This window comes from Letharia lupina (assembly GCF_014066315.1).
Source record: "Letharia lupina isolate WasteWater1 chromosome Unknown contig_14, whole genome shotgun sequence".
Classification (NCBI taxonomy): domain Eukaryota; kingdom Fungi; phylum Ascomycota; class Lecanoromycetes; order Lecanorales; family Parmeliaceae; genus Letharia; species Letharia lupina.
Genome location: NW_023502983.1, coordinates 1,260,313 through 1,272,500, shown reverse-complemented (window position 1 = coordinate 1,272,500; position 12,188 = coordinate 1,260,313). Strand labels below are relative to the sequence as shown.

The 12,188-nt window shown below is 49.7% G+C and overlaps 4 protein-coding genes across 4 annotated transcripts in view; all 4 read right to left on the bottom strand.

Moving 5' to 3' along the window:
- Window positions 1-2,109, bottom strand: part of HO133_002310 (uncharacterized protein) — a gene marked incomplete at both ends in the record, with an annotated part of 2,775 nt that extends 666 nt beyond the window's left edge. The window contains one exon of the mRNA XM_037293236.1: window positions 1-2,109. This exon is cut by the window's left edge and continues 666 nt beyond it. Coding sequence (XP_037150889.1) covers window positions 1-2,109 — 2,109 coding nt within the window.
- Window positions 2,110-2,736: 627 nt separating this feature from the next.
- HO133_002309 (uncharacterized protein) lies at window positions 2,737-4,437 on the bottom strand (the record flags this gene model as incomplete). Its single annotated transcript, XM_037293235.1, has 1 exon — window positions 2,737-4,437. The coding sequence occupies one exon, from the start codon at window positions 4,435-4,437 to the stop codon at window positions 2,737-2,739; it is 1,701 nt and encodes a 566-aa protein (XP_037150888.1).
- A 1,335-nt stretch (window positions 4,438-5,772) lies between these two features.
- Window positions 5,773-9,892, bottom strand: HO133_002308 (uncharacterized protein; the record flags this gene model as incomplete). The annotated part of the gene is made up of 6 exons (XM_037293234.1): window positions 5,773-6,777; window positions 6,925-7,047; window positions 7,203-7,695; window positions 8,953-9,039; window positions 9,109-9,601; window positions 9,742-9,892. The coding sequence occupies 6 exons, from the start codon at window positions 9,890-9,892 to the stop codon at window positions 5,773-5,775; spliced, it is 2,352 nt and encodes a 783-aa protein (XP_037150887.1).
- An 896-nt stretch (window positions 9,893-10,788) lies between these two features.
- HO133_002307 (uncharacterized protein) lies at window positions 10,789-12,110 on the bottom strand (the record flags this gene model as incomplete). Its single annotated transcript, XM_037293233.1, has 2 exons — window positions 10,789-10,816; window positions 11,242-12,110. 2 exons carry the CDS (start codon window positions 12,108-12,110, stop codon window positions 10,789-10,791), a joined length of 897 nt encoding a protein of 298 aa, XP_037150886.1.
- Between the last annotated feature and the right edge of the window lie 78 nt (window positions 12,111-12,188).

Sequence of the window (12,188 nt, the reverse complement as noted above, 5' to 3'; positions counted from 1 at the left end):
CTTGATCTTGATACCCACACTGTTAGCTTCTTTGAGGGGAAGGGGCGGAGGCGGCATCTTGGCTTGGACAATAGAGGCGCGACGGGTGACTTTGGGAGGAGTGTTGGCAGGCAGGACAGATTGCGCCCGCTTCAGCATTGACCTTTCTTGCAGCTCCAGCTGTTCCTCTCGTTCAAACTCCGCTTTTTGAACGTCAAGCGCCCTTTTCTTGCGAAACCAGGTCAGTCTTCTCTCGCGATGAGCTAGGTCATAGTATTCGGTCAGCTCTAGCCAGTCGCTGATATCTTCGTCCCCATCAATGTCTTGCCCGGTGGGAGAAAGCATCACGGTGTCAATGTCGTGTTCGCCAGTCGCTGACTCAACTGTTGGCATTCGCGTGTCGATGTTGAGTTGGATCGCATCTGATTCATCTCTATCATTGGGTCCTTCAGTGGTTTGCGATGCTCGTGGTTCCGGTTCATGTCTGCGAACGTCTTTTGGTGACGAAAACACCTTGGAGCTGTCTGAGGCCTTCTTTGCAGCTGCTGCTCGTTGAGCCTCAAGGTTTTTCTTATATTCCGCTGCTCTCCTGGCGTTATCCTCCGTGCGCTGTTGTCGACGTATCTCATCATCTGACAGCCTTCGTCGGGCGTCTCGCTCGACTTGAGCGAGATTGGCAGATGCTTGTGATGTTGATGGTCTTCTTGAATCTCTGTCGTCATCTCTAGCGTTAGGACCTCTAGCTCGATCCCACTCTCGATCCCTTCGTGAGTCTGGATAAAAATCATGAGATCCTGCGTAGCCATTTTTCTGCTTCCACGCCTGCTGCTTGAGCTGTTTGTTCGATAATTTGGGGGACGGTGATTGTTCTGCTCTGGAGTGATCCGCCATCTTTGGGCCTGATTTTGCAGGCTCTGTTGCTGGTTGCTTAGATATCCTAAGAGGTTGATACGCCTTGTGTACCTCATTCTGGCGCATCAGCTTTTCGTTCTTGTCTTGGTCAGCCTGTTTGCTCTCCTTGGCCTCTGTAGCTTTAGGGGATGGTGGAGCGACGGTTGGCGAGGGAGGACCGCTGTGAATCTCTCCTTCGGACATTTCAGAAGAGGAGTGGTTCTTCTGTAAGGCGGGGCGCATGTCTGAGACAGCAGGTTTTGTCGGTTTGACGTCGCTCATGGGTCGGTCTGCTGGCTTCTCAACACTTGCTCTGACAAGACGACTTCCATTCGTCATCTTAGCTTCTGACTTGGCAGTGTCGGCGGCGTTCCTGGCTTGAGCAAAAAGGTGTTCAAATTCGTCATCTTTGACAGGTTTACCCTGAGGTTGTCCTTGGGGTTTACTTGTAGACTTTTCATCGGCGTTTGTTGCTGCGGTGGCCTGCACCGCGGCAATTTTCAAATCATCTTCCGCTTTCGCCCTTGTTGTCAGTGCTCCGTTTATATGCAGCTCTTGGGCGTTGGTCTGCGTAGCGTTGGGAAGCTCGGCTCTATTCACAGCCGGACTTGCTCTTGGGGATGCTGTAGTCGAAGGCCTTTTAGCCAGGAGCTTCGCTCTCAGCTCCGCTGCACGCGCAGCGCTATCGTTGACCATTGGAAACTTTGTCACCAACGCTGGAGTGGGGGCTACCGGGCCCTGTAGTCTGGGGTGAGGTAGAGCTAGTGGGGAGGACGAAGCGAGGTTGAGGAGCTGCCCGGGCTTAGCAGGTGGTTCGTGGTTTGCTGCTTGCGTGTGGCTTGCTGATCCGCCGTTCTGATTGTGCTGTTGGTTCTTCTGCAGACTATTGAGTATCTCTGTATCATCAACAACCATAAGTGAGTCTTCGTCTTCGTCGTCTTCTTCTTCTTCCTCTTCTTGTTGGCCGAGAGCCATGTAGTCTTCTCCGCCATTGTGTTTCCAAGCATCTTGATTTACGGGCGACCCTTGGAATGGCACGTTGAAACTGTAGTTCCCCTGCCCACCATTCTGCCAAGCCGGTGTGTTGTAGAACGGCATACCAAAGGCTTGCTGAAGTGGTGTAGCGGGGGCAGTGCCAGGTGAAATCAAAGAGCCCATGAGGCCTGTAAAGTCATTGTTCGCATGTGGCGGTGGTGAGCCGTGAGATGTACCACGGTAGCCGTTGAAATTCTGAGACATCTCCATAAATCTTTTCAACAGGTCGCATTCATTGCCATTGAAGTGAGGATATATAGTATTTCAATCTGAGGTTTCTTTGATTTCATCGGTATCCTCCTCAGGTAGGGTCCTTGTTTGAGAGGTGTTGACCAAGATTTGTCTGGTGCTTTCGAGAGGGGCATTCAAGGGTCTAGGCGTGTGCTCCTTTATTGATGATTTCCTGATTTTTCCGGCAGTAGCATGCGCGATTCAAAGGTTCTCGACAGCTCATGAAACAGCTGTAGAGGGCAGTAGTCATACTATGCTCTGGCATATATGATACATTGAGAGTGAGAGAGAGAGTGGGTGGAGTTGTTATCGCGAGCAGTGACTTGAAGGCCCAAATGACGCGAAATAATTTTGGGGAAATTTTTAACGCCCGAGGCGCGCACAGACCAGCGCCAAGGGTTCATGGTTCACCCTTATTTGAAACGGTCGCCACTAATCGCATTCATCATGTGGACTTTGAAATCATCTGATCAGTCACAAAGGTACTAGTGGAACGGATACACAAGAGGAATGATTCGCCATCACTACAGCTATGGCTATGAATAGAGGCCGGGATTGCAGTAGTCCTAGACGCTGCAATACATCTCTGGCTGTTTCTCTTCATACATCACGCTCTTTGGGACTCCGGCCAAACATCTTCCTGATCCTGCTGCTGGACCTTCTTGCCGCCCTTTTCGTCGGCTGAGAAATACCATCTCCAAAGTCCAAACCGAGACCGCCAATGCCTTGTTCCAGAGAAACATCCCGTCCCTCTCTGGAACTCATCGATGAACGCGGCAAAGGGGACCCATTCGCCCGACGCGCATCTTTCTCCGTGTCGCTACCCTCAAGGTCACCAACAGGGCTTAGTTGGATGATCTTTGGCGTGGATGATTTGCGCGTAGATAGTCGCTGCATAAACGCCGTACCGGCGGAGACAGACCTTTGAGGTGGAGTAAACGGTGGGTAAGATGAGAGTGGTACTGTGGAATTTGAAACGGTGTGTTGAAGGCCGGTCCTTGTCCCTTTCGCACTGCTTAAGCTATGACTTGGGCTTTTGGGAATCGCAAGCTGATTGCTATTGAAGTGATTCGCGTTGAGAGACAGGCTTCGATGCTTATGACCCAGAGCCAGATTAGGGCTAATTGGCAGACCTTGCGTGGTTTGGCCGTACTTGAAGTTCGGTGAAAAGCCTTCTCGAAGTGCTACCCAGATACCAGTGATGGTGATAAGTGTTCTCAGTGCGTCGTCCACCTCTATAGGATCTCGAGCCGGTAGGCTTGATCTTATGGAGGGCGTCTGGGGTTCTTCGGAAAGTGAGGAAGAGGACGTCGTAGGCGTGGAAGAAGCTTGTGAGCTCAGGCTTGTAGACGGATGGGAATATTGATCTGAAACCTCTATTGTATGACAGTCCAGAGTTGCAATAACGGCATGACGACGCGACTTTGGGTTGAGTATGCTAAAATTGAATTTCTTTTCCTCGGACACGGATGATATGGACGCTGTCCGGTCACTTTTCGCCTGCTTGGGTACCCACCTGGCTAACGTTTGATTACCGCAGTCGTCGGTAGATGCGAACTCGTAAGAGCCATTCTTACGCTGCGAAGCAGTCCAGGATGGTCCATGGTTCAGGCATATCTCCGTCTCTCCTTGACCGTACGGGTAGTCGTCTTTGCTTGGTTGACAGATGGCAGCAATGATCTCCCGCTTATCCCATTTGTCGTCGAACAAATCGTCAACGTCATGAGAGTGCCGCTCTTGCGCCTCGTAATTCTCACTGCTGACAATCACCAAGTCATCCACGCCCAGACCAGCTTTGCCTTTGAAAGTGCGGGGGAAACGCCTCGCAAGCCTTGGCGCGAAGACAACCGAAGGTAGCACTTCGAAGACAGGAGTCGGCCGGGATGCTTTGGAGAGCTTCTGGAGCTGTAGAAGCACTCTCGGCCGTATATGGAGACGCTGTTTGTGGATGCGGACAGGAGGCGGATGGCAAAGGCGAAAGGCAGTCTTGGTTCTGGTTCTGCTGGATGCTCTCCGCCTCTTAGATGCTATATCTGAATCTGCTATAGAGGTAGCTTGGGTTTCAAGGCTTGAATCTTGCCGTCCTTCATCTAGGGCAGTCTCTTCGAATACCGACGGTGTACTGACCCCAGATTTTAAAGATTTTGCGGAAATGGGCCTCGAAGTGAAGGCGCTTGCAATGTAATTCATAGTGTGCGCGACTGGACAGAAAGCACAGTAAACCTGGGAGATTAATTGCTGACTGTCGATGTGTGTACGGCACGTGAGGTTCTGGCCGTGAGCCGTCTCGGCAGCAAGCATGGCGGAGGCTGGAAGAACGGACCTTTTGGTGTCCGCAAGGCGTCTGAGCAAATGTCGCAATGGAGGAAGGAGGAAAAAGGGAAAAGGGTAGGAACGATTGGAGAGACAACAAAGAGGGAGAAGGAAGTGAAAGAAAGGCAGGCTCGTATGGATGATCAGGAATGATTGGAAATGGATCCTGGCGGGGTCGGGATAAGATAAAGACCGAACCCGTTCGACCTTTCGACTTTTAAGGATTTAAATTTATGAGATGCGAGTGCCAACGGCTTGTCAGCTTTCCGGGAAATTCAGTCAGTCGGGAAACCCAGTCAGTCGGGATCTCAGTCAGAAAGCCAAGAGACACCCATGACTCTGAGCCTGTCATCGTTGGCTAAGGTAGGAGTAATCCATGACAAAGTAAAGTAATTAAAAGAACACACTCACTACCCACATCCATACATTATCATCGTTATATAGATGGGCACGGAGCAGCATTTTCCATTTCTCTTTCTGACGGAGCTGAGCATCTCAGCCCTTCCCAACGTTGCCGTCGCGAAGCTTACCCCATTCTGACTGGCGAGCTTACTCACCGCACCATCGCATTGGCTTGCCTTGTCCCATCCATCCTCTCACAGGCTTTACTTCTCCCTTCCCGGTCGCGTGTGAGGTTCGCTGAAAGAGCTTAAAGTTGCCGCGCATTGCGTTGCCTTTGTCCCACCCTCTCAAGGATTCTCCCTTCCTTTGTCGCATGGGCTGACCCTGACCCTGACGAGCGCCATTTTTTTGGACCCCGCCAACAACCAACAAAGAGCGAGGCGCCCCGAACAAACGATAGTGAAATAGAATATCGCTGTTGAATCTTGCTGCTTGCATATTGGACGTGCGGGGATGCAAACGATAGTAAGTGAGGTACCGTCCGTACTTTACGCTGTTACTTTTATGAAGTCTCGACGCTGGTGGGGCCGTGGCCCAACGGAAACCTGTTAGGTCCGGACTCCGGCTTCTGGATGGTACGGTACCCGTACATTAGCGCTGAAAATGAGGCTAATAGCCCTAATGCCTTTGCATCACTCAGTGTACGCTGGCGATTCCTTTAGGATGTAACGTTGGCTTTGAGGCAGAGCTTTGATATGTGGCAGGTGTTTCAGATTCAAATCAACTCTGTGATTGCGCAGGAGCTATGGTACTAGTACAGAACAGCGCTTTCCACCCCGCCAAGAATTGTTTTCTCCGAAACGCCTTCATAAGAGATTCGTAGAATTCGCTTAACGCATGCATAATGAGGTCGCTCAAAGAGACTAAATTGGAAGTTGAATCCTTATTCACCCATCACTGAACGCCAGCAAATCTTGTCCATCAGTACGCCGAATACTTCGGCAGCTCTTCAGGTGGCAGATCGTACTCTGGCTTGAGGATCTCACTGTATGAGGGTGGGTCTACAGGATAGACACTGCTCAGTATATCTTCCACAACCATCCTCTCACATACTCTCCCATGCACATCGAAGAAGCCAACATGCGGGTTGAACTTGGCAACACGCTCCAGCTCGATAGCATGCGAATGATGATGCGGGCAGTTCTCCATCCCGACCAGCGCAATCGTCACGTACGCCCATGTTTCGCCCAGCAGCTCGAGCTCGAATTCATCCATATCCGTAGCCTCGCCGTCGAGGAAGACCAGTAGTGACAGCTTGGGCATGCCGGGCGTAGCTTGCCATCCAAATACAGGGTCCCACCTGCCATGACCGTAGCTCTCGTGCTGGTGCTGGAAGTATGTGGCTTTGACGGTTTGCCAACCTTGCATGACTTGAGTACCGCCGCCCAGCTGGACCTGTCTGTTCCAGTCCTGTGTAAAGCGATCTGCAGATATCTGACCCACGTATCTACCGAAGCTCGAGAACGTCACGGTGTCGATGCCTATCTGGGTGGAATGCTCTTTCTGTTGTCGAGGGATCATATGGTGTAATACTCTGTGGACGAGATGTTGCACGAGGAGTATATTGGAGGGCTGGTCGTGGAATCGTAGAATCCCATCGGGCCCCAGCATGCCTCCATGAGGATTCCACGTCATTGATCCCGAGACATCAATCAATAGCATGGTCTCAAGATGGTCTGTGCCGTGTATGATGCCTTCAGCAAGCTCGTGCAATGCCGCCGTCCGGGCTTCGTACACGGTATTGGGTACCTGATCCGAGTAGCGATGCGATTTGATATCCTTGTCACTCTGGAAAACGTCACCCGGGCTTTGGTATTGAGCTAGCTTCTGCGCATTGAGATGGACTTGTCTGGCATTTCTCTCGTTGCCTCGTCGGATAATGGTGTACATATCTCTGTTGATATTAAGTGGCCGTAACACTGGATGCTGGATGATAGTTTCAGAGTCAGCATTGCCTAACCGAGGGTTTATCTTGAGCCTTGGAATCTGTCTACCAAGTAGACACTCTCAAGACATGTTTCAAGGCTCAAGATCTGGTCCAGAAGAGGAAATTGGAACTCCGAAAATACGTACCATTGATCCGTCAGGCATGACCCCATTGTTGAGCAGGTAGTACAATCGTTTCTCTGCTGGCGTTTCCCAATTTGAGGGTTCCGGATAGAGGTACGCCAGCTGTCTGTTCTGGACCCAGGACGTCTACACGCTCGAAATTAGGATCTCTCTTGTGAAACGGATTTTTGCGTGATGAGACAGCTTTGCAGAGCAAGAACATTTTTATTACTCGTCAAACATGTCTCATGACTCAAGCCAAGGTACTGAAAGGGAAAAAATCGTCCCGAAAGAGTACATACAGGTATGGGCTCCATGTAACCTTTACCCAGGTATTTCTTGAATTGCCTAGGATGGTGCGCTCGGAGATACTCCCAATGCTGTTCCATTCTTGTCGCCATCCAGTACCTTCTCACCATCTCCGATGTAGGAGAGCCTGGAGGACCCCATCTTTGACGCATCAAGCCATCAGCTTTCGTGACCTTCTCCTCCATTTTCTGTTCCTTGTTCTTGCCGTTTCCAAACCCAAAGATGGAAAGCCTCCGAGAGCCGCTCGGTGGAGCCTCGGTCGGAACGGGTGGTCGAATTGGCATGGTCGCGCTTCTTGATGGGGTGGGTCCTAATTTTGAGGCGGCTCCTTTCTCCGACGGGAACGCTGCTTCTGAAGACTTAGAATTGCTGTCGAAGGTTCCTTCTCTATTGTAGGAAGGCGGCGATCCAGGAGATGGTGCAGACTTGGAGCTCGATGACTGCGATTCAAAGCAAGTAGAGAAGTGTGCTTCGCGAGCAGAGTCGCTGCCATCAAAGTCTTTAGTCAAGTATGATGTATGGCAGATGGGACATGATTCTCCTTTATCTTCGCTTTCTTGTGCCCGAGAGTTCTGAGGGAGTTTGGATGCAGAGGAAGGATATTTCAGCGGTGCTGAGAGATGTGATTCGATGCAGGTCTGGACATGTGATTCTCTTGTCCCTTCACTCATTTGCGAGAGTGTTGTTTGGCAGACGGGACAATCGTCTTCTGAAACGGGGGCCATCGCATAGGTGGTAGAAGTGAGTCAAGATGTAAAACGAGAGCGGTGTAGCAGAGGAAAGGCATTTATTGACTTGGTAATGAGGCAAATACTGAGACGTCTCAGTAATAGAAGAAATTCTCGGGTGTCAATGACGCCTTTCGCGGGAATGCTCCGCCCATGCAGGGTCCAAAATGGCCCATACTCCCCGGATTTGCATAACCTTATCTTGGTCACATTTCCGGACGTATTCGTATGGAAATAGTATGAGAAATGGCCAGGCATATCAATCATCCAATGTGAGTGCTACGGATGGGCTGCAGGTCAACAGACACACCCTGAAGTATACGCACTTTGCTCTTGCTGGTTGGTATTGCGAAATCGCAACGGCTTACTCGTATCTTTCCACGAGTGTAACTTTCTATCATCAGTCCCCGGCCTTCAAGTACTTTATGGAGGCCGTCTTTTGCGTATAAAAGTTTTGTTGTTGTTGTTTCTTTGGAATATGGACTTCAATATCTTGATCAGCAAGACAGTCTTGCCAAAGTTGTGCATTGTGGATCTATTCTCAAGGCAGTTTGGTAATCTTGAAACAGACTTCTGACAGTTGCACTACTGTCTGGTTATGAATGCATAGCAGGTTGACGAAGAAGTTGTCTGAAATTACGGCTGACTCCCCATCCGCAATGCTACACTCGGCTCGATCCACAATGAAAGACTCGTTTCGTCTGATACCTGCGGGGCAACCGGCCCCCCTGCACGCAAACAGTGCCTTTGCATCACCTCCTGCAATCCGAACAGAAACACAAGCTGGCTGGCACCGATGAGAATGTGAAAGATCTGGTGGCTTGCCCCCTGCAGACCTCAAAAGACACTGATTAGCTTGCCATTCTTTACCCAGAAACGAGTGGGAAAGTAAGACAGTCCACTCACACAAATGTCAAAAGTGTGTGACCACCATCTCTCCGGTATGTGCGTCAAGTAGAAGAAGAGCGCTAGAAAATATAACAGAATCGTGATCGCATCATGCATACACGCATACCCTTCCAAACCCTGATCCATGCCCTGTATCCAAATGTATGCAGGGGGTATGAGACCAGTACTGGCCAACTCGATGAACATTTTAGTTCTGTTGTGATATTTATTGTCAGCGCTAACGCTCTCTCTTATTTGAGGATGAGGGAGAGATGGGAAGTACCTTCGTATAGCAGCCCCTGGTCCGTCGATGTCATCGCGTAGTAAAGCATTAAACACGAAGGCGGAACAGATAAGGATGAAGATGATGTAAGACCCTTGTAGAAGAAAGTTGCCGTATAAGCCGAAGTAAGTTGCCGAAACGTTGGTTCCGATAATACTCAATAGAATGCCGAAATAATCGAGTTTGAGGGTTTTACGTGAGATCTGTTCTGAATGCGAGTTGGTGCAATGGTAGGTTGCCGAGAGAAGTAGACAGCCCACTATAGATGCAATGTACATCTGGAAGATAGCACTGTCTGCAGTCGGCACCTTGATCCCGCTGTGGAACGTCCAAAAGTCTAGCCCGAGCAGAGACACCAGATAAAAGCAGGCAGGTAACAGATGAGACCAGATGTTGACACTCTCATTGTGGAGGTAGAACAGCGACCAGAAGCAGTCACGGAAGCTATCTTGTTGAGGTCGATAACCGCGTCTGATGTAGGTGTCGATTTTCACTATGCATATTTTGGGATCAGCATCGCTTCTTCAGGATAGATAGGTCTCAGGGATAGGTGACGTTAGTGTCCTCTCAAAACATGTCTTACGACTCAGTTTCGATACAAAATAAGAATAATCAGCTTAGAAATGTACGTACTCCATTCGGGGAGTTGATCATAGTGCAAGATGCGTTGAACAGCGTTTGTGGATCTAGTGATAGCTTCTTGACCGGCTTCTGCGATTGTATTGCCAGAGGATGGAATATTGTTGGTAATCGTCGCCGAGAGTGCTCTAACGTGCTTAGCCATATTGACAATGTCTGTCTTAGTAGAGCTGAACAGTGATGAAGACAGGATAGTCGGATGGTGTGAGCCCCATTTCTGCAGCTAAGCGGAATTCGACCGTGTTCCATGCGTAAACACGCTTGTTGAGGTCAACGCGTCGTTGCGTTGACCTTCTCTGTAGTCGATAGCACTATCTCGAATACTCTCTACCAACACCTCTACTTCTATCAAATCCCTTCCATGATCCTCTCACATCCCACTTTTCTTCTTGTGATGTATAGTAGGGTAGCATTGCACTGTACGCTACCAATGCCATTCAGGAGCATAACGCAATATGTTCAAGCCACAAATAATGAGTAAGGGAGCAGTTGCGTGCATTTCAAGAAAATGAAGGTAAAGAGCTGACAAGCAGCGGGGAGCCGGATTCATATGCAAGAGAGGTAACATGTCATTGATGGAGTGTATGAGTGACAAGGAGTTCCTGTAGCTCGATTCATTGACATGCCAGACAAAGTGGCAGTCTTGAGAGCTCGTAGCTCTCCAATTTTTGCATACTTTTGCAGGCACCGATCAGCAATTAACTATTCATTTTGAAGATACTGCAAAAGGAGTATTCAATGCAGGAAAACCATTGACCTTTACTCTTGACGGTGGTTTTTGAGTGACGTCTCACTACAATCTTGAATCCTCACTTTTCCTGCTAGGGATGCGGATTTGTCATATGACACGTGACGTCAGGTCAGACCTACTCGGTTATTTGACAATTATATATAGCTAAATAACCGCACTGCAAAGGGCTTATAGTAGTGTAAAGCGTGAGATTCGAGGGAAAAGGTAGAATTTAGAGGTATCTGAGGTTGAGATCGATTATTACTAGCGATCTCTTACCGAGCTAAAGATAGATAACGCTAAGCTTCTGTTTACCGCTCGTCTTTATTAGCCTTAAATCTTTTATGGTTAGACACCTACTGTATACGATTAGCGCTGTTACCTGTCAGGTCAAACGGCCTGTTACCGTATGACCGTCAGACGACTATTATAGGAGTCAGATGTCAGTCATTACGCATCCCTATTTCCTGCTAAAAGGCGCTTGATTGTTAGATTACCCTAAGTACCAGCCAATACACGGCAGAACTTCGGGCTCATCTAAGCTCTGCTTTACTGATAGCCATAAGTACTTTCCTCCATTCAGACAAGGCACATTGCAATATCACTTTGGACTTACGAGCAAGCTTATTGAAGCCGCAGTCTAATATGTCGCACTATAATGCTGATCGTGTAGATTGCTGATGACTTTTCAGAAATTCTACATTGGAAATACCTCACTATCGCCTTGATCACCGTCCCAAACGCTGTTGACAGCCTGGACGTACCTTCTTCTATCCATAGTCAAGTGCGCGCAGTGCCCACTCCCTTCGAATAGGACCTCCTTGACCCTCCAACCTTTCCTCCTCGCTTCCTCTGCGTGCTGCTCAACGTCTGTCCACTCGATCATACGGTCCTCTCTTGAAAATAGATAACATGCCCCACGGGCTGGACTGCTCTCCTCCAACACCCCCCTCCGCCAAAAAGTTGCCGGATTTTCATACCCACAGGCTATGTACAAGGACACGAAGATCAAGAAACAGTGGACTGCTAAGGCGCCCAAGAAGCGCCAGAAGATGGTCTTAGGAAAGGAAAGCACCATCGCATCGAACGTCTGCCAGTAGGATGTCGCCTTACCCGGGCAGCTGTCGAACATCATGCCTGTGAGCGCCAGAGGCTGGTCCATGCGTGAGCGGAGAACGCGCAAAAGATGGGTCGCTGAATTCATCCCGCCGTTTGAGAAGATATGCATGAGTGTCTTGGGTTGCGCGTAGCTGGATGAAGGCGTGGATCGGCACGTCCGGGAATTTGTCATCTCGTCGCTGAGGCGTCCGTTTGCGGACCTTTTTGGATGAGACGAAGAGCGATGCTCGCACTCAGCCAGCGTATCTAGGACGGCGGCCGCGGCAGGTGCGAATTCCATGACTCGTTGTGGGCGGACAAACGCGCTTGCGAGGATGCCGACTGAGCTTTCAACAAGCAGAATACGAGCGTTCGGGGCGATGCAACGGTACAAAGCTGTATACTTTGCAATATGCCTGCGTGCAGCGCCCAGCCAGGTGCAGAGTATGATGAGCTGTCCAGGCGTCGGCTTTGGAGGCGTGTAGAGGAAGGTTCCGGGCCCTATAAGGATGAAATCTGCCAAAGAAGATGCCATTGTGGATGAGTCGTTTTGGTTTGGTCGCCGAAGGTAGAGCTTTGGCAAGAACTTATCATGAGCAGCACACCAAAACGG